The sequence below is a fragment of the Podarcis vaucheri genome, assembly GCF_965113315.1.
Source record: "Podarcis vaucheri genome assembly, chromosome: 9".
Classification (NCBI taxonomy): domain Eukaryota; kingdom Metazoa; phylum Chordata; class Lepidosauria; order Squamata; family Lacertidae; genus Podarcis; species Podarcis vaucheri.
The window spans coordinates 21,130,017-21,150,233 of NC_138767.1; the positions used below are offsets into that span (position 1 = coordinate 21,130,017).

The window sequence follows — 20,217 nt, forward strand, 5'->3', positions numbered from 1 at the left end:
ACCTTTACCTTTAATTAAAGGATATCAGACAACAGGGCTGGGGATGATCTTTCCCTGGCTGAGAACTAAGAAAGCTGCTGTAGTAAGAAAAGAGAGCACTGGGCAAGAACAACTTGCTTCATATGTATGTGTTTCAATTATGCAGGTGAAATTCATGAACTAAAAGAAAAATGAACCCTCAGGGACATTTCATTATATTCTTATATTTGCAGATTTTGGAAAAGGGCAATCTAAGTATGACAAGCCCCAATAAAAAGCCATTTCAAGTGCAGCCGACTACTGCATATGTGTGCAGATTCAAATGACAGGCAGCAGGTGATGTAGAAAAGTCAACACCTGGCAATTTGCACATGTGCTTTAGGTTGTATGAATTGTTTGTCAAGTCACGGGGCAGTGAGATTTCAGTTCACCGCCTCAAAGCTCAAGATTTTCTGAATTTTCTTATGCTGTAGTTATAAATTTGGCTACACAGTTCCCTCTTTGGTGCAAAGGCTGCTACGTCTGCCTTAATTTTAAATAAAACTATTATTTATTACTCATTATTTATTACTTAGATGTCTATCCTGCTTTTTGGTCAAAGTCCATAAAATGGCCTAACCCCACCCCCCAAATGGTACTATATACCTTGAATGGGAAACCCATAGCCCTACAGAGGTTGTTGAACTACAAGTCCCATCTTCCCTGACCAGTGGCCAGGATGGCTGGGAGTTGCAGTCTAACAATATCTGGAGGACCACAGGTTCCCCATTCCTGCCATATACAATACAACAATTCATTGCTAACAGCCATCAAACCAAACACACTCAAAGCAAAAACCATACAACTTCAGGGCTCAGGAGATGACACTTCAGTCATCACAGTTCAACTCTAGAAGAGTAAGTGCCTTCTGGAAAAAGAACCTGACACCATACAAAAGCTGAATTTGCCAAGCTAGTTTCTTTGTGCAGAGAATTCTATAAATCCATAAAATGGATTACCTATACAAAAGTTGCACAAAACCAGATTAAGTCATATGAACTATCCCGTTTATGTCAATCACAAAACAGTTATGGCAGTTCCATCAAATTGAATTCTGCCCCCTACATACACTGCAGCCAGGAACCAAAGCCATGTTTGTATTTCTCTCTCTTATTGCCAACTGAAAGCACCAATCTTTTGCTTTCCCACTATTTAAATGTCTCAACTACAACAGCATCATAGCAGGTTGTTATGTACCTACATGTTTTTGATGTAAGATTACTGGCGAAGGCCCAATTAACATACCTCATACGTTCCGGGTCCAGGAGTGTCATCTTTTGCTTCTTTAAAACGTTCCACCTGGGAAACGTATACCGCAACATAGGAAGGTGATTTCAACCTTAAGCTGCTTGTTTCTGGGCTGTATGCCCCTGGTCCTAAAATGAGAATTGAGAATGAGATGAATTAATTTTTATGATTTTTTTTGTAGAGGCTTGTTTGCATTTGCGTTGAAGGCAGCTTTCCTGTCAAAACCACAGGTCATGACAGAAAAGTGAGAGATTACCATCAGAATCTCAGAGTTCTATAAAAATGTACCAATAAAATAAATCACATCATTACCACAGTCCATCATGTTATTAACATAATATCTCCAATGTTTGGTGAATGAAAATATTACTAGTGTCCCAGATTATTTGTTTGCAGAATGGTATGTATTTATTGATATGATATGTATCAATTACATATCAATTACAATTGTTTGCAGAATGATATGTATTTATAAAGATGTATGTATTTATTGATATGAATTATACGAATCATGGTGCTGGAGGAGACTCTTGAGAGTCCCATGGACTGCAAGAAGATCAGACCTATCCATTCTGAAGGAAATCAGCCCTGAGTGCTCACTGGAAGGACAGATCGGGAAGCTGAGGCTCCAATACTTTGGCCACCTCATGAGAAGAGAAGACTCCCTGGAAAAGACCCTGATGTTGGGAAAGATGGAGGGCACAAGGAGAAGGGGATGACAGAGGACGAGATGGTTGGACAGTGTTCTCGAAGCTACAAACATGAGTTTGACCAAACTGCGGGAGGCAGTGGAAGACAGGAGTGCCTGGCGTGCTCTGGTCCATGGGGTCATGAAGAGTCGGAAACAACTAAATGACTAAACAACAAATGTGTTTATTTGCTTGTTACACTTATACCTGACACTTTCTCTGGGGAAGCTCCAAACAAATTACACAGTGGATTCTAGGACTCTCCTACCCAGGGCATGGCCAGTCTGAGACATGTTTGCGTTTAACAATGCAACAACATCACGTGCCTTCAGGAAATTCTTAGGCACTGCTAGAAAAAACCTCTATCCAGGTCAAGTAGTAATTGTGGGATAAGAATAAATTGCTCTTTTATGAGGTAGGTGTTTGTAAAAATCTCTTGCTCAAAAAGAAGAAAAAGTACTTTTCTGAGCAAGTAGCTTTTCCATTTTTCAAAACTATACAATGGGGATCAAATAATACAGCAAAGTGCATAATGTGTCAACAGTTAACAATGACCAAAAAAAGTGCCGTGACTTCAGGAAATTGTGCCCCACCAACTTGTACTTATTAAATGCAAATTCCACCTTTCCTACAAGTTTAGCCTCAAAACTCCTCATTGGGGTAAGGCAACAAAATCTTAGCAAAGCACTTTATTTTAAGGACAAGACAAATCAGTCTCTCTCTGGCTCATATGACTTTCATATGAATTCACTCATAAATCTGTTCCATTTCCATACTGATCTCATTTTAAAAAACTCACACAAATGCTTCACTCAAAGGCACACATATTGAAATGCATTTTATCTCCAAATATGTATTTTGCAACTTTTGGGTCTGAAAACTCAAACATCATGTTCCAATCTGCACATTAGTCCAAGGGAAACAGATGGGGTTAATCTGCATCAGAATCCATAAAGATCAAATTCCTCAAGTATCTCCACTTTAGGTTTATATACAAAATCAGAAAAGTGTCTTGTTTCAGTCCTGGCTATTGTGCCAAGCTAAGCTTGAACAGAAATATTCCCCATCCTTCTACACTTTGCCCTCTATTTGTTGGTGGCTTTGGATGGTTCTTTCATTCATGGAAGGGATATCAGGACCTGCAGCAGCAGTGGCGTAGCGTGGGGGGTGCAAGGGGGGCAGGCCGCACCGGGCGCAATATCTGGGGCGGGGCGCGCTCGCTGCCTCCGGAGTCGCCGAAGAGCCTCGGGCGCAGGCTGTAGCAGAGCTGCATGTCTCGCGGAACCGACAAGCTGTGCGCGTGTCCGGGCTGAAGGCGCCCGGCAGGCAGCGGCTCTCAGCGCTCGCCGCGGAGGACACGCCAGGCAGCCCCTCCTCACAGCCCCGCCTCCGCTGCAGCTGCTGGGCCATGTTGCATTTTCCTCGCCTCTCTGCCCCCCTCCTCCTCCGGGCAAGCGGTGTCGTTTGGGCGGCAGCGCCAGCAGCAACTCGCAGGTTAGGGGTTGGGGGGGCGCAAATTACTTGCCTTGCCCCAGGTTAGGGGCGCAAATTACTTGCGTTGCCCCGGGTGCTGACAACTCACGCTACGCCGCTGTGCTGCAGCTATAACCAGGATCCCATAGATCCACATGTTGTTTTGTCCTTTGCGGTAAGCAGCTGGAGAAGCAGAGCAGAGTGTTGTCTGAACAAGAAAGGGTTCTAGGGCTCTGAAGTGACTATGTCTACATCAGGGATGGGGACCTATGGCACTCCAGATGCAGCTTAACTGCAATTCCCATCATCTCTGATTGTTGGCTTTGCTGGTTGGGGCTGATGGGAGTTGGATGCCAACAACACCTGGAGGGGGAAAGTTCTCCATCCCTGGTCTACAGAGTCTAGTTCTCAGTTCCCTATAAGTCTTCCAGTTCATGCTGAGACTTTGTCTTGGCAACAAGGGTACTCATTGTGTGCAACTGCCAGGAAGTTTTCCTTCCTGGGAATCCCAATTCTGAACCCATTACAAAGGCAGGAAACTCTTGCAGAATATGATAGTTCTCATAGGTAGAATTCTTTGTGGGTGAGCTGTCACCCTACTTCTTAAGCCATCTCATTTCAGGCTCCAGCTGTAACACGGTCCATCTCCTAGATTAAGTACATCGTGGAGGTTCCCTGCACAAAACTTCCTGTTTGAGTTTAGCCCACAGCCAGGACAAACACAAAATATCACAATTCTTGGGCATCCTATACCCCAACCAAGATGGGTTCAAATGTGACATGGAGTTTAAATTAAAAGGGACAGCTGAGGAAGACAAGAAAGCCTAATCTAGCCCTGCCTTGTGCTTTAATATTTTTATAATATAAATCATTTAGATGGTGTAGGATAAAACAAACATTCACATACAGGGCAATCTGATGCCCATCATCTTGTTACATTCCTTAAAAAGAATCTGCTTCTGTACATTTAACTCTGGAAACATTCATTTTGTAACACCATCCTAGGACATAGTTTCCATTATACCTATGCTGCTGCTTATGTGATACAGGTCAAAGACTTGCATTACCAGCTTCTTTTAGCACCAGTTGAGAACTGAATTATGCAAAAGCTATCTGCTATTTATTTACCAAAATGCCACATTTTAATCACAGGTCAACAAAGAATAAAACTTTTTCATTCCACAGCAAGCACCTACAAAAAGCCTGCCTCTGTTGTGATTGCTACGTAATGGGAAAATCAAGAGAAGGTGATTCTTATAATTATATACTTTCTGGCCCTATGCGGGTTCACTCTCTATGAAATGTCAACCAATGCTACAGGGCAAAGGCAGCACAGAACAAGAGCAATGGGTAATTTAAAGTGAAAATCTATGCTGCTGGCCCCTCGGTGGGAACATTTTCAGTACAGTCAAGGAAGGCTGGAAAATGATTGCATCACAAAATGGAGCTTTAAAAATCAAACACACGTTTTCTTTGCAGTAGAAGGCACATTTGTGGATCCTGTATCATTCAGTTGCTACCCACTTTACTGCTGGTTCCTGTTATGAGCTTATAAAAAGTGGATGTTTAAAACTGAGTCCGGAATTGAAGGTGTAAAGGGCACAGCACAAATCTGTAACTATGAAAACAAAAGGTGCTGTTCTAAGCTCTTAGGTGTTTCCGCTTATGCCAATAAAGGCCAATAACAACTAATAACAAGCTGTTTCCGTTTGGATTTGATTTTTTTTTAAGGAACAGAGAAAAATAGAGAGACTTTTGGCACTGGGGAGATTAATTTATTGTAGTGTGAGCTTCCATAGTCAAGGGCTGACCTCATCAGTTGCAAGAGATATGCACTGAATGGAGAGGAAGGTTATCAGGTCCAGAAGAATCCTGACACCAGTGACATCATAGGGCTTTGCCATATCAGCAGCCATTCACTGTTAAGGCCAGAGGTGTAGATCATACAGTGAGATGGATCTTGGGGGTTCTGGTGTACTATGTGTGCATGGTTAATCTGGTTCATTTTAAGGAGGCAGAGTGAGAAGCCATGGAGAAAGAGGCTGAAGATAGAAGAAAAAGAGAGAAACCACATAATAATGGCTGGGGTGATTCTATGACTAGTGTACTGAGAAGAAATGAAACTGCATGAAAGTGGATGAGAGCAATCTCCCCTTGCAGTTAAAGTCATCTCACTGGGTCCTATGCTTTTCCTTTATATGCCAATCATTCTTGGATAAAAGTGGCATCTTGCCAACTAAAGATCGTGCTCCATAAAATTAGCTATTTTTAATGTGCACACGTGTCATTGGTCTGATGTGTGTGTTTTGGGGGGGGGGGTGCGCCACACACATGAAGCTATTATTGTAATATATAAGAACCAGTTAACAATAATGGACATTTACAAGGTGATGTTAAAGTGACCTTATTTATTCCACAGCAAGTGTCAAGTGGCTCTTGAGTAATGTAGTCACATGGCATTCTACTCTGAAGTAACAAGGGAGCAATGAGGCAGTCAAGAGGGGTGTTTGTAGTGTGTCTGTGTTGCAATTATCCTCTTGCACTCTGCCTTCAACTCATTTTGATATAAATGACCTTTCAGATTAGGGTCATACACAAGCCAACTAGCCCTAGGGTTTCGAAAACGATGTACACATGTGTGCATAAAGGCTTCAACATGACGAACATGCAAAACGGTGTGACAAAAATACACAAGCCTTTTTCATGAAGTGATTTGTGACACTATATAAATGCAACTTAAATTAAAAGCTGTGTCCAACAATTGCACCTGTTACCAGTTCCTGTTACCAGCTCCTATGTGGCATGCCAGAACCTGAATACAAAATATATGTGCTTCTCATTGGCTCTAAATGAGACACACATGTTTATATTTAGACTTTCCCCCTGCAAAATAAAGAGAAATATGGGCATAGCTTTTCCCGACTGCTTCTTCCAGTTATTGTCCTGAGGAAATTCTGAGTTACACATCTGCCATTCTGAATTTACATGAGGCAAAGAGGTCTGCAACCAATTTATTATGACATAAGCTTTTGTGAACAGTCTACCCTAGTCTCCCCCATCCCAGTGCCCTCCAAAAGTTGTTGGCCAACCATTCCCAAGAGCATTAGTCATACGAGCTGGAGCTGGTAGGACTTGGGAGTCCAACAATACCTGGTGGACACTAGGCTGAGGAAGGTCTACTTCATCAGGTGTAGCAGAGGCTTGCACCATTTTAAAAGGCAGAGTCAAGCCACAATACACTTCTTTGTTTTTGCTGCAGTTGGATGAGACCATCTCTCATGTCATATACACATCCCCTTCTGTGTATGCTGCTACTGCTGGATGCTTTGAACTCTTCATAGGTAGGGAAAGAAAGACCGGTGCATGCATTCACCCACAAAAATAAATGAAACCAGAATATTCAAGCTATTTTAAAACTATGTACTGTATACCACCCACACACCACCCTCTCTATCTCTCTGTCTCTCTCACACACCAACACCCACACTCACAATTTCTTGAAAAAACAAGGCAAAAAAGCTGTAGGATGAAATTGGCTGCTGGCCTGCCAAGGGTACATTTACTTTCCTCAGTTTTGTTTTTGCTTCAGGCAGTTTAAAATGTAAGCTGAATATGGAACAGTTCTTTTTTTCCAGCATGTAGAACTCAAATGCTGAATATTATGGAAGATAAGTAGAAGGAATTCCAGTAGGTTTTCAGTATTTACTGCCTGGGTATTTTCCAAACTCATGGAAATCTTTGCTCAAAGTTTGATCCACACTAAAAATAATGGGACTAATGCAACTAATACCACAGTTTTGTGAAGGCCCATTCATAAGAACATAAGAACAATTCTGCTGAATCAGTCCAAAGACCCACCAGACCAACATTCTTTTTTCATTGTAGCTAACTAGATTCTATGGAAAACTCATGTGCAGAACATTCTGTGGGGTTTGCGCAACAGAAGTTCACTCTATATTGTGCCCCAAATGTTTATTTGTGGTTCGAGGACCCGAACCCCGCACAGTGGAATGAAACACAAGGACACGTGATATAAGGTTAATGGGCAAGAAAAGGCCACAACTTTATTGATTACAGCAAGTGAAAAGGTATTGGCTTAGGCATTGGATTACGTCAGCTGACTCCACCCACTCGGAGAGGGGTGAGTCTAAAAAACAAACAAACAAACAAACAAAGGGGGTTTATTCACCAGTAGGTGGAGCCTGTTGATGCTACTCCAACTATAGGCTCACCCCTGATGTCACCGAGGGTCGTGCCATGGCCTCCCGCCAAGCAGGCATCGGACAGAATACACGACCGCCAGATTCCTTTAACGGAATACCCAAAAATTGAAGGCGCAGGCGGTGGCCACACCTAGCCCTTCGACACACCACAACACATTATTCCAATGCCTAACCTACCCACCAATACCACAAAAGTTGTGACGATTGCTACGAGGTAGGCGAAAAAACCAAAAGGCCAAATGCCAAATGGAAAAATTCCTACCAGGCCCCCCGGACAACCAGGGCGACCAACCTGAGGTCCATAGCAAGGCCAAAAGAAAACTGGAAACCCTGCTCTAAGGGAGTGGACTGTGGGTGACTCGCGACAGGACGACAAAAGTGAGGGCTGGAGGCTGGCGCCGCAGCAATTCAGGCTGCTGTACACGCCCCCTTGAAGGCACCTGGTTGGGTGCCTGACCGAGGGCGTGGGCGCCAGCCAGGGGAGTGGGAGGCAGGGGGCAAACGCCCCCTGCTTGAGGCAGAGTCCGGCTCCCGGCCACAACCACTCCCCTCTCTTGCAGGGAGGAGAGTCTTTAGCTGTCACTTCCAAATAGCAAATATCCTTAGTAGATACTGATAAGCACCACTGGTTACAACATTTTCTATAGTTTATCTCCAACAATGAAGGGCTATTCATAAATATCAGTAAAATATTAACCTTATATGTAAATAATAACCTTACACATCCCAAAAGTCTGGCAAGGCAATAAAAAAAGGAGTTTGAAAGAGCATTTGTGAGACTATTTGTGTCATTAATATAGGAGGCAAAATCAACAAAGTGGAGTTAAAAGCTTGCTTTCTAGAACACTACTCCATAAATGCTGGATAAGTAAAACATTTAGGTTAATAGGACTCGGTGGAGTATTCGCGACAATCTGTGAAAGGAAGGTAAGATCTAACATGCTGAGTTTTCAAGAAAGAAGCACTTGCCGCAGAGCTGCTCTGAAATCATGTTGGGCTCTAAGTCACTCTAGGTTAACTCCATAAAAGAACGCTTGGAGACATTTTATGTAGAGAGCAGTGCTGGCCTTGTGGAAGTGATATTCTGCAGGTAATCTCCAGGTAGCCCTTACACTAAATATGAATGATAGTGGGGGTGGAGGAAACGATGATGCTACATTAAAGATGAAGGACAAAATTTTAATGTCTCCTGCACCATTCCCACTTCACTCCCCCCCCCCTCTGAATGTATGCAAATGCCTTTCCCTGTGTTAAAAGAAAATTAAGGTACTCAAACCCAAATATAATTCTGAAGCGTGAACAACTAAAGAGCTTGGTTTAACTGAAAAAGTATATTTGGTTCTTTTAAAAAGCAGTATCGTCAGTTGTTTTGAATAACCTGATTTCTACAGGATGGAGACCCTTGTGTATATTTTCCACTTATGCTCTGTGATATTTAAGGGTACTTACTATACATGCTAGCCCATTCACACATTAGTTTCGCGTGCCAGTGATCTATGGCTTACATGAATGTGGCTAGCATGCTAATATAAAGGAGTCCAGGACATTTAGTAAGCGCACTCAAAACATGACTGGACATGCATGCGTAGCTTATATGGATAAGGGATTTGCAGGAGTCCAGTACCTTGTACAGATCAGTTAAGCTAATAAAAAGTACAATTTTTCTTGATTCCCCCCCCCTGCTGCTCTGAGGGACTAAAATGGCTACTAAGATTCTAATTTGCTACTGAAGTTTGTCAGTCATACTGAAGACATCCTGAGCAACCATTAATTATTTTGATTCACAGTCACTTAGTGTCAGATGCCAGAAACCTGTCACACAATATTGGATGCAAATTTTCTTTTAGGCTTCTAGAATGCACAACTGAAATGGACAGAGCTACAGATATTCCTCTACCACTAGTCACCAGAACACATATTTGATGCAGATAGCTATGATTATGATAAATCAAAAGTGGTGAAAGATTTCAGTGCTTAATCGAGGATTCTCAAGAAAAGTGAGAGGGCAGGAAAGATTTGTGGACTAAGTAGAATGGAGGGATTGTGTGTTTGGGGGCTTTTTAAAAATCCATTGTATGTGAAACCATGACTTCCAGATAGCAGACACCTTTGGCAACTGCTTTCCCTAGGAGCAACAGAGCTGCACACATGGCTGTGTGGGCTTTGTTTCAGTGCAGCAGTGACAACAGCACCCGGAAACAGGCAATGCACATATATTGTGGCAGGTCTGGTCAAGCTAATAAAGAATAATTTGTGCTGTTTTGTTCACTTTATTTGTTTCATTTATATCCTGCCTTTCTCCCAGTGCAAGTAATGTTTCCATCAGCTATTTGCATCAAGCAGAGGAAGTTATACACAAGAGTCCTGAATTTGGTTTAAGAGAATCATCTTGTGGTTACCTTTCCACCTCACAGTCATAAAAGGGACATTGCACACTGAAATTGTTGCAACTTCCCAGAACTCAGCTGAACTCAAAGACTTTGAAATATTGCGCTTTTTTTTATTAATAGCATGTCTGTAGTAGGTAAAGGAACCCCTGACCATTAGGTCCAGTCGTGGCTGACTCTGGGGTTGCGGCGCTCATCTTGCTTTACTGGCCATGGGAGCTGGCGTACAGCTTCCGGGTCATGTGGCCAGCATGACTAAGCCGCTTCTGGCGAACCAGAGCAGTGCACGGAAACACCATTTACCTTCCCGCCAGAGTGGTACCTATTTATCTACTTGCACTTTGACATGCTTTCAAACTGCTAGGTTGGCAGGAGCTCACCCCATCACAGGGATTTGAACCACCAACCTTCTGACTGGCAAGTCCTAGGCTCTGTGGTTTAACCCACAGTGCCACCCGCGTCCCTATGTCAGTAGTAACCTAACTATAACTACCTTTCCAGGTTTCCCCCCGTTGGAGGATTGGGTTGGAAAGAAGGCACCTGGCTCCCATCCTCTCTCTCAGATACAGACCAAAAGAGAGGATGTGGCTCCTCTTTTCCTGTCTTGGAACTTCAGCTTCTTCGTGAGCAAACAAGGCAGAAGTTCATTATTCAGGATTCTGCCTATGTTGGAACCACTCCAGTCCCAGAGGGAGACAGCTATCGCAAAACCTCTCCTTGGTCTCCTTCCTCCTCCCCTCTAACCAGCCAGGGAGATGCTTTACCTTTCTGATCAATACCCCCAAGCTGGCTCTCTAGTGGCCTTTTATGATCTGTCTGTGTGCTATCCCCACCCCACCCCATCCATCACCACCACAAAGTGGTGAGGCAGCTCTTGAAGACTCAGTCTTTCGACAACTCAGCTTGCCATTGCTGGGCCAAATGGAGGCTGCAGAGATGGAGGTTGACAAAGATGGGTGAACATCACACACCTACATGACATCTGAGGTTCTTGAAGAGAGGCCTTTGTTTCAACGAGTATCTCCAACACTTCACCCTTTCTTGGTCTAGCTTCTTTTTCATCAGTTCTCACTCCTGATTAGCTGAGTTTGTCTCAGTAGATTTCTCATTAAACAGGAAAGCAATAAGAGCAAAATCTCTGAGTTTCCTATTTCTGCACCTATGTTATACTGCAGTGTTTCCCAACCGGTGTTCCGCGGCACACTAGTGTGCCGCCGGAAGTTGCCTGGTGTGCCGTGGGAGGGAGGCGGGCGAGTCGGGCTAATCCTCCGACGAGCTCCACCTCCAGACCCATTGCTCAAATCCTTTAACCCAGGAAGGCAGGAGGGCGGGGAGGGGGGGGAGAAAGAGAAAAAAGAAAGGGTAGAAAAAAAGAAGAGGAAGAGAAAATATTTTTTTTAAAAAAAGGAAAGAGAGGAAAAAAAGCGAGGGATGGAGGAAGGGGAAGGGGGAAGAAGATGGGGGATCTTTGTGTATAAACAGAAGGGGAGGACAATGAAGAGGGGCGGGGCTTGGCAGGCAGCAGATAACTGGGGAGGGGGGCGTGGCTGGCGGCAGCTCAAGGCAGGAAGGGAGGAGCTGCCTCGCGGAGAGTCTTGGGCTGCAGAGATTTCCCGTTCAGGAGCGCGGGAGGCCACGCCGTGGATGGGAATCTCCTCCTCCTCTTCCTCCTCCTGCTCAAGCGTGGGAGCCTATAGTTAGAGCTCAGCTCCTTTTCTTGCCTTCCCCGCCCCCCCACGGAGCACATTTTCCTCGCCCCCCCAACCCCCGCATGTAGAATAGAAGCCCTCCAGCCTCCACGGTGCACAAACTCTCCCCTCTGCAACGAAGCGCTTTGTTGCATATCTTTGGTGAGGTTTTTAGGCAGTCTTGGTGCACCTTAAATCAGCGCTAATTGCGCCTGGACGCAGTGTTTACTTCCGAGTAGGCCCCCTTCTCTCCCCCCCCCCTGGGTAGCACCTGACGTTGCTATTCGTATCATCAGGTTTGTTTGTTGATAATTTAATTGTTTTAAAAGCATCATGCTAAAGAGCTCTCTCCCACCCCCAGACCCTTGGGCAAAACAGAAACACACACATACACAAACACAGAGATTGAGCCCTGCAGGTTTTATGAAATGAATGGATTCTGAATGCCTGTTTCAGTGGCTTGTCCGCCTTAGGCTGCTGGGCCAGACACCTGTTACACGGTGCAGTCCGTAAGCTGTGAGCGCTGCTACCTGCCGCCGAGACCACGTAACGACAGTCTTGAAAGACCTACATTGGCTCCCAGTACCTTTCCGAGCACAATTCAAAGTGTTGGTGCTGACCTTTAAAGCCCTAAGCGGTTTCGGTCCAGTATACCTGAAGTAGCGTCTCCGCCACCATCGTTCAGCCCAGACACTGAGATCCAGTGCCAAGGGCCTTCTGGCAATTCCCTCACTGTGAAAAGTGAGGTTACAGGGAACCAGGCAGAGGGCCTTCTCGGTAGTGGCGCCCGCCCTGTGGAATGCCCTCCCATCAGACATCAAAGAGATAACCATTACCTTCTATGCTGTTACAATTTTTTTATTTTTTTTTTACATAAGTAAAAAGTGACCTTTCCCCATCTGGCATGGTGGTGTGCCTCGAGATTTTTTTCATGAAACAAGTGTGCCTTTGCCCAAAAAAGGTTGGGAAACACTGTTATACTGGATCCTTGGCATATGAGAAAAAGTGCTAAGGGCGAAATTCACTGTACCCTCCCTTGGGCCTACAGACTTATAATGGAACATCAACCTGATCATGTGCAAAATGTTTTTTTGTTAGTAGAGATTTATAACTTCATGGAATTATTCTCTCCCCTCACTGCCATCCTGGTTAGCCCAAAGAACAGGGGTCAGCAAACTTTTTCAACAGGGGGCTGGTCCACTGTCCTTCAGACCTTGGGGGACTATATGGGTGGGGGAGAATGAACAAATTCCTATGCCCCACAAATAACCCAGAGATGCATTTTAAATAAAAGCACACATTCTACTCATGTAAAAACACACTGATTCCCAGACCGTCCACGGGCCATTGGGCTGCATCCGGCCCCCAGACCTTAGTTTGCATACCCATGGACTAGAAAATATTACATCACATCTTTAATGTACTCCAAATGTATAAACACTAGAGGATGCTTTCAGTTGTGGATGCTTTAAAAAAAAACAGCCTGAGGCAAACCCCAGGCATGGAAAATAGCAGCCCATGCAATTAATTTGTCAGAAGTTAGAATCAACTAAAACAGACTTTTCTAATGGCAAACATTAACATAAATCTAAACCTGTATCTGACATTCTAATGCTATGCTGCCGTGCAAAGGTTTCTTATCTCTAAACTACCTAGCTCTTATTGACACTACGTATGTATATAAGGTTGACTATAGGTGTACCTGGGAACAGGGGAGCCAACTTGAATAAAATACTGGGGGGGAGGCAAGTAAGCCCCACCCACCATAACTGATCAGAAGACACGGTGCAAGCACACCATTTGAATGGCAGTGCCCATTAATTTGGGGGAGCAGCCCCTCCAATATTTATGACCTCAGCCCCTAGGAGTTGGCTTCTATGCCTGGGAGGGGGCGAGTGGTAGTGGGAGGCACTGCAGGTCCAACTTTGTCTCCCCTGCCTTCACTCCTGTAGCAACATACCGGTATACAACTATATAGAGTGAGTTCTGGTTGCCTCTTCCTGATTGCTCAACCATTCCCACAGATTTTAGACAAGCTTACCACTTTGTTTCATGCTTTATTTTCAAAGAACATGCTGGCTAAATTTTTGTTTGGTGCTTTATTTGCTGAAGTAGTCTCTCCTTTTTTATAAACCACTTTGAAATTTGCTCTCATGAAGGAACAGGAGAAGCGACTTTCTGACTGATACAGGGACCAGCCAATCAGTGCTCTGCATAATTTTGCTTTGAGAATGAGGAAGTCAGTGGCATGATTAACATGAGGCAGCCAATCAGTTCTGTACAAACAGGCCAATGGCCCGTGGGCAGGGGTGTGGCCAGGGACAGGTACTGGGGCCGATCCTTCGGCCAATGGTCATTCTTCTTCCTTCTTTTTCAGGATCACCCACCCGATCCTCCCTAAATAATAAATTTGGCTTTATTGTCAACTTTTTTTTCTTTTGCAGCTTAACCTTTTGCGCTCCAGGTCAGCGGGTGCTGCTATGGTAATAAGATGGTTGCTGTATTCGGAACCGGGAAGGAATTTTCCCTGCATTGGCAGGTTTTGCCTTCCCCGTAGCAATTCATCACAACTTGGTTGGGTTTTTTTATTGTTTTATTCATTTAATGTACAATCTTTATTTAAGACTTCACATCCCCAAAAAAGAAGTATATAATGAAACCTTAAGTCTCATGTTCACATTTATACAGATCTCTTCTCAGATTCCCTTATTTTAGTATTCCTTGATGTTTGTATCCTTCTTTTAGTTCATTGTTCTTAACCTCTTAGATCTCATATATATCTTAAACAATTTTTCAATTAATTCCCTCACCTCCCTCCCTCCAGAACCCATTGCTTCCCTCCACCCATGTGCGATCTTCTTTATATACTGTTAATTTTTTTGTTGCGTTAACAGCTGCTTATGTTTGTTATTCAATATTTGTTATGATATTATCCTTTCTCCTTGTGCCCTTTAACCTATTGCATATTCATTTTAAGCTCTGAAACCAACTCTTTCCATGTAAACTTTGGCAGGTTTTGGGCCTTGTTAGGTATCCTTTAGACTATCTTCAAGTTTTGGGGGAGAGCATCTCATGCACCCCCATGCAGCGGCATTTGCCTGCTTGGTCCTTATGAATCTCTTCCATCAGTACTTTTTTTCAATCTTTTTGCCAAAATGTCTGCAAAAATTTTGTAATCCACATTAAGTAATGATATCGGGCGGTAGTTCGGGCGGTCAGACCCGAACTCGCGGAGCAGACTCCCTCCGGAGCTCGGAGGGAAATCCGCCATTAATTGCTGGCGCCGACCGGAAGTCTCTAGCCTCTTTCTTGTGGGGGGAGGCCTCCAAGGACAGGGTTTAGCACGTGGGCTCACAATCTCCAATGTTTCATTATGCAAACTACAGGTTTAAAATCTTGACAATTCTAGTTCTTGTTTAAAATATAATCCTAATCCTCGTGTTTGGGTATTTAAATTTCTATATGTGACAGCACACATCTTGATATCAGAATGAATGAAGTGGTCCACCAGCAACTGAATGAAGTCATGTAGACTGTGCACATTTGACAGCCAGAATTAGAGTTTATGAAGTTAAAGAGTAGTCATGCAACCTCTAAAAATACACAAAACTGTTGCACTTCCTTGCTTTCAACAGTTCATAACAGCAAGATTTTATACACGATGTGCAGATAGATAGATACATGCTACTTTGAGCCATCTGGGATAAAACAACATGTGTCAGTGTAATCTAAAGCAATGTACAGTATACATATTTCTCTGCGCTCCTGGTTCTTCTGACTCCAATTTGGAAAAACCGAGAAAACTACAAGAGAGGTGCATGGTAGTGAACGCCTGCTGTGAGAAGAGGAAAATATTATTTGATGGCCTTGAGTGAATCATGAGTAATGGAGACTCCAAGCTGTAGGAGGTCGTGGTTGAGAGTTACACAGTTCAGTCTAGCAGCAAACCAGAGGTACAAATTAGAACTAAACAGAAGGATTTACTGCTTAGCAACCTTAAGATAAGAGAGAAAACCCTTCCCTGATTTCATCACCCACTCTTCATTCGTTGAAGAAGTGGGAATGGTCCATGTAAGAAGCAAGTATTTTCTTCATTGAGAATGGGAAGCCGCAAAATACACAGAACTCCCAAGTGTGGCAATAACTCTATGAGTTTACAGTAAAATAGGAAATAATATCTCAAATGCAAACATCTCTATAATTATTTCTTCTAAGATAAAAAAGTGTTTTATTGCACCTTGATTATCTGGATAATTCTTATCAGACTTCTTACTATTCACCATCTCAGGCCCTTTGCAGCCTATTAATACTCTTATGTACCCGTTGTATGATTGCTCCTACACCTGAAATCAGGATTACTTAGCATAAAGCTGAATATGCCTTTCCTTAACAATGCACTCAAAATGCAAACCTTATTAAATACAGACATCTAGTGGTGCTGAAAAGTAAAGGATTGCTCCAGTTCTACACTCATATCTTCAGATAACTTTCAACAATGCTATACATGGGCAATACTATTTTTAGAAATGATAAAAAGTGTTTTGTAATCATTGTTTCTCAGTAATATTTATAGTCATATTCTTTCTTTTACCAGAATCTTACTTTAGTACTGCCTTAAAAACTCAACACAGAATCTGAGAGATAGGTTAGTATCTCTTTGCACAATAGGAAGGGCAGTTTTACATGGAAATTCATTGGCAATCCTGAACTTGAAAACCTCCAGTTTTCTGTTCCAAGATTGAAATGAGACACACACTTCAGAGAAGACAATCCCAGATAATTATTACACTACAGCATAGTGTGATGATATTCATATTTTAGTGAACTTAGGAATGAAAGGATTGCACCTCTTTTTAATGAAATATATACTTCTTGTGCATTCTGAAATTTCTGTAGAATGCTTGCTATTAATGAGAAGATAGGCTGCTAATGAACAACAAATTTAGCATAATGATAAATCCAAATTTGCTCGCAGTCTCCTAATTCTGTGAGAATATACTCTAGTTCATTTCTTTCCTGGTTGATCTAGAACACTAGAGAAAAATATTCATATAAAAATGCCACTAAAATTAACAGTACTTGCGTTAATAATTACTAACTTGGTTCAAAAGGTTTGAAGTACAACTAAGGCAGCAATTCTAAACATACTTACGAAAGAGGATCTAACATTATAAATGTGCTTGTCTTTTAGGGTCTACAAGACTCTTCATTGCGCTGTGGTCTAAACCACTGAGCCTAGGGCTTGCCGATCAGAACGTTGGCGGTTTGAATCCCCGTGACAGGGTGAGCTCCCGTTGCTCGGTCCCTGCTCCTGCCAACCTAGCAGTTCAAAGTGCAAGTAGATAAATAGGTACATGGCGTTTCTGTGCGCTGCTCTGGTTCGCCAGAAGCAGCTTAGTCATGCCGGCCACATGACCCGGAAGCTGTCTGCGGACAAATGCTGGCTCCTCGGCCTATAGAGCAAGATGAGTGCCGCAACCCCGGAGTTGTCTGCAACTGTACCTAACGGGTACCATTACCTTTAAGACCAATAGCACAAAACGGAACTTCCTTCTGATTAAACATGCATTGGCTTGGGCTGTTACTTCTTCTAGATTAAGCCAACTCATAAAAAGATGTATTGGTGCTAATATATTCAATAAAGTCCCTGTTCTGTCTTAAAAACTTCATTTTCCTATAATTTCTACTACAGTGGTACCTCGGGTTAAGTACTTAATTTGTTCCGGAGGTCCATTCTTAACCTGAAACTGTTCTTAACCTGAAGCACCACTTTGGCTAATGAGGCCTCCTGTTGCCGCCGCGCCACCGGAGCACGATTTCTGTTCTTATCCTGAAGCAAAGTTCTTAACCCAAGGTAATCTTTCTGGATTAGTGGAGTCTGTAACCTGAAGCATATGTAACCTGAAGTGTATGTAACCTGAGGTACCACTGTACTGACTTAAGAAGAGAAAACCCGGACAGTTCAGAAATCATATACAATCCTGAATTCTCATTGTAATGGTTTTTGTTGAAAGAAGCATGAGCAGAATTTCACTTAGACTGTAGAACTTCCCTGCTCCCACCATACACTTACCAAAATACATATAAAGTGAACCCTCATGAATATCATGCAGTGGAGGGTGAGAGACACAACTGGAGGGGGGAATTACAGAAGGAGAGCTCGTTGCTTTCTATTGCAACTAAAGTCTCTTTGGATTCAAGCACTGTTTATTCCCCGATTGTGAAATGAATAAAGACTTTCATTATTTTGCATACATTCCAGCTCTAACTGAATTGTTACTATCTGTGCTTCTTGTATTTAATCACTGTCTGATCGAGACCCAATGCATCCAATTCCACATGCACCTTCCTTGCAACCATGTGCACAAATCTGCAACTGAGGATTACGCTTTATGCATCAGATGGCCCCTAGCCCATAATGTAATAATAAGATTGGCTAGCTCTAAGATGCCATAAGATTTTTTTATTGTTTTTACCATATACCTTCAAAGAGTTTTCTTCACATGGGTTCCATAGGCTAGCAATATTTACAGCTTCCCTTAGAACCTGGAAGCTAATCGTTCACTTTACACTGAGTGACCTCTGCTGGTTAGAGGGAAGGAAGCATATATTCATACACACCAGTTAGGTAATCATTCTTCTCCCAGATAGAAAATGATTTACCATTTATATTTTGAAAGTATGCCGATTTATATATCTGCTCTATCATCATCTATTATTAGCAGAAAGATAATGAGCCCTGTATATCAGTAAGAAAGTCCTCTGTTGTTTTGGTTCCCCCCAGCGGTGCAAGATTGAAACATATGCTTATTATGCAAAAATAGAGCAATTCCCAAAAGGATAACATCCCCCACTACTACTACTCACAGCCTTTTTAAAGCACCCTGCTTTAAAAGCACTCTAAGACCCTCTGACAGGAATGCCGAAGGGTAAGCACACTGAAATCAGGCAAAAAGTAGCTAAACTGCATGTATTTATTGCTATGAAGCCTCACGACAATTAATAGGAAAAACTTGCAAAACAACATTGTGCAAGATTGCAATGTTCTATGTGTGGTATTCAGCTAAGTCCTACTCAGAGCAACCCCACTGAAATTAATGAACCCAAGTCCATTACTAGGGTCTGCTCTGAGTTGGATTATTGTTATAATACTATGTTCTCATTATAAATTCATCAGTTCTAAATTATTTCCTCCAATACTGAACTTAAATGGTTTAGGGTCTACTCTGAGTTGAGTTATTGTTATAATGCTTTGATCCACCAGTTCTAAATTATTTCCCCTAATACTGAAACCTAAGTCGTTAAGAGCCAAACCAGGCATGAGCTTGTTCATATTTGCCTGCATGGGTTAGTTTGGCTATAAACAAAAGGATTTTAGATATTCAGGGGACTTTCTAGGTACACAGAAGTCTGAAAGTGGAAGGGAGAACACATTTTTTTTTATAAAAAAAAACACCTCAAAATTATCTGGCAAAAATTTGTGGGGTTCTAGACTTGCAGAATGTTGATGGCAGTTGAAAAGAAAAGGTGCTCAAAGCATTCAAGAGGAGCCTCCAGTGTGTGGGTTAATCAGGCCTGACAGGAGTCCCAATCTGTCCAAGGAAACAGTTTCTTCAAGCCATGCCCGCCTGCCCCACACCTGACGTCTTGTATACAACATCAGATAGCAGGTAGCTAATGACAGAGTTGTCAAGAAACAACTGGGAACCTTCATTCACAGTTCTTCCTGGGCAGGCAAGGCTTGGCTTAACCACATTTTAAAATTGGCACCAAATACGAGCTACACTCCAGAGTTGTGGGTGATCCATGCCCAAAGTGGGGCTTGAAGTAACTCTTAATCAGCTGGTTGGCAATGACTTCATGCTTTACTGGGATTGGAAACTGCAAAGGGCAGTTGATCCTTGCTGAAAATGTGGCTTAAAGTCACCACTGAGTTCCTTTGCAGTTTACATTTAACCCATGCCTATAAAGGAACACTTTTCCTTTGCAGCCCAGCTTGAACTTAGGACAAGTTCCACTGCAGGCTCAGGATGGATTCAAACCACACCTGCCAAAAAACATTTTTCCTCTGCAGCATGATTTGAGTTCAAGCTGGAATGCAAAGGGGACCCTGATTTATCTCAATTGCCTTCTCAAGCTGCTGTCATCCACATCATACCCCACACACAGGGACACGGGTGGCGCTGTGGTCTAAACCACTGAGCCTCTTTGGCTTGCCAATCAGAAGGTCAGCAGTTCGAATCCCCACGACGGGATGAGCACCCATTGCTCTGTCCCAGTTCCTGCCAACCTAGCAGTTCGAAAGTATGCCAGTGCAAGTAGACAAAAAGGTACTGTTGCAGCGGAAAGGTAAATGTGTGCTCTGGTTTCCATCATGATGTCCCATTGCACCAGAAGTGGTTTTGTCATGCTGGTCACAAGACCCGGAAAGCTGTCTGTGGGCAAATGCCAGCTCCCTCGGCCTGAAAGTAAGATGAGCGCCGGAACCCCA

At 43.1% G+C, this 20,217-nt stretch overlaps 1 protein-coding gene across 1 annotated transcript in view; it reads right to left on the reverse strand.

Moving 5' to 3' along the window:
- The window catches only part of STPG2 (sperm tail PG-rich repeat containing 2), a 216,481-nt gene that overhangs the window by 89,571 nt on the left and 106,693 nt on the right, over positions 1-20,217 (reverse strand). Inside the window, exon 12 of the mRNA XM_082238438.1 lies at positions 1,264-1,394. Coding sequence (XP_082094564.1) covers positions 1,264-1,394 — 131 coding nt within the window. The remainder of the gene's footprint in view (positions 1-1,263; positions 1,395-20,217) is intronic.